This window comes from Micropterus dolomieu, linkage group LG10 (genome assembly GCF_021292245.1).
Source record: "Micropterus dolomieu isolate WLL.071019.BEF.003 ecotype Adirondacks linkage group LG10, ASM2129224v1, whole genome shotgun sequence".
Taxonomy (NCBI): domain Eukaryota; kingdom Metazoa; phylum Chordata; class Actinopteri; order Centrarchiformes; family Centrarchidae; genus Micropterus; species Micropterus dolomieu.
Window position 1 is genome coordinate 29,599,187 of NC_060159.1, and position 1,459 is coordinate 29,600,645.

Consider the following 1,459-nt stretch of genomic DNA (forward strand, 5'->3'; position numbering starts at 1 on the left):
GCTCCACTGCCTGTCCTTTAGTTCCTTTTCCTGTCCTTTAGTTCCTTTTCCTGTCCTTTAGTTCCACTGCCTGTCCTTTAGTTCCTTTTCCTGTCCTTTAGTTCCTTTTCCTGTCCTTTAGTTCCACTGCCTGTCCTTTAGTTCCACTGCCTGTCCTTTAGTTCCTTTTCCTGTCCTTTAGTTCCTTTTCCTGTCCTTTCACTCCACTGCCTGTCCTTTAGTTCGTTTTCCTGTCCTTTCACTCCACTGCCTGTCCTTTAGTTCCTTTTCCTGTCCTTTAGTTCCTTTTCCTGTCCTTTCACTCCACTGCCTGTCCTTTAGTTCGTTTTCCTGTCCTTTCACTCCACTGCCTGTCCTTTAGTTCCTTTTCCTGTCCTTTAGTTCCTTTTCCTGTCCTTTAGTTCCTTTTCCTGTCCTTTAGTTCCTTTTCTCAGTCTCAGTAACCTGTTGTCTGTAATGTCTTGTCTAACAGCCTCAGTAACTACATCTCCCATCAGCTACAGAAGCAAAGCATTCTGGGAGCTGTAGTTCGTGGTTTAAAGCAGCAAAACAGACATCTAATCTTCAGACATATTGACGCTAAAGATAGAAACAAGCTGAGAGCGAGCAGGACTTCACTTCGGCCGCCGGGGCGCTGCGGCCATTGACATGTGCAGGCTTTAATGTGTGTGTGTTTGTGTTTGAACAGAGTGTGATGCCTTCCTCTCAGGACGACCCAATCAGAGACAAGCCACGCCCACTGTCCAGTATCTCCCGGCAACAGAGAAGCAAGACGCACATCACACGCACAGCCTCAGGTACGCACACACCTGTACTGTTACTGTGTGTAGTAGTGTGTAGTACAGCTGTGTAGTATTATTACTAGAGCCCGACGGTTTTGAGCTAATTGTATTTAATCGGCATCAGTCGTTTATAACAGCCGATATTTGACTATTGATAAAGAAACAGAGTCGGATCCTTCACTCAGGTCATGAGTGTTGCATATATCTGCAGTTAAATAAGTGGTATTCAGCTTTTTAGCTTTCCCCTCTCCTTTATTGAGTTATATCCTTTTTTGTGCTGTAACAGATTTGCAAAGTGAAAAAGCCCAAAGTGAGTTCCCATCTCCCACAGAAAACTCTGCTCTGAACTGAAAACAGCTCGTTTGGAGTCCAGCCGCTTCCTTGGATGAAAGCTAAACGCGCCTCATATAACGCTCGCTGAGCGGCGACTCCGACACGCCCTCAGAAACAGCGAGCTGCAGCACACAGCTCTCCTCTCCCTTCCAAACACTAGCTACCCTCCAGGCAGTCAGTGGACAGAAAGTTGTTCCTGTGATGTAGAGACAGAGCTCAGTTAAAACTTTATGGATACAGATTAATAACTCACCGCTCTGAAACTCTCGCTCCAGTACGGCTGAACCCGAGCCGTTTACCGGCTTCTCGCCGACCCGCCCTTCTCTGCTTCTGATTGGCTAGTA

The 1,459-nt window shown here is 46.7% G+C and overlaps 1 protein-coding gene across 3 annotated transcripts in view; it reads left to right on the top strand.

Moving 5' to 3' along the window:
* cdc42bpb (CDC42 binding protein kinase beta (DMPK-like)) overlaps window positions 1-1,459 on the top strand; it is a 49,021-nt gene that overhangs the window by 42,381 nt on the left and 5,181 nt on the right. For all 3 annotated transcript variants that reach the window (XM_046060768.1, XM_046060770.1, XM_046060769.1), the window contains one exon: window positions 689-797. In XM_046060768.1, the coding sequence (XP_045916724.1) occupies window positions 689-797 (109 nt within the window). The remainder of the gene's footprint in view (window positions 1-688; window positions 798-1,459) is intronic.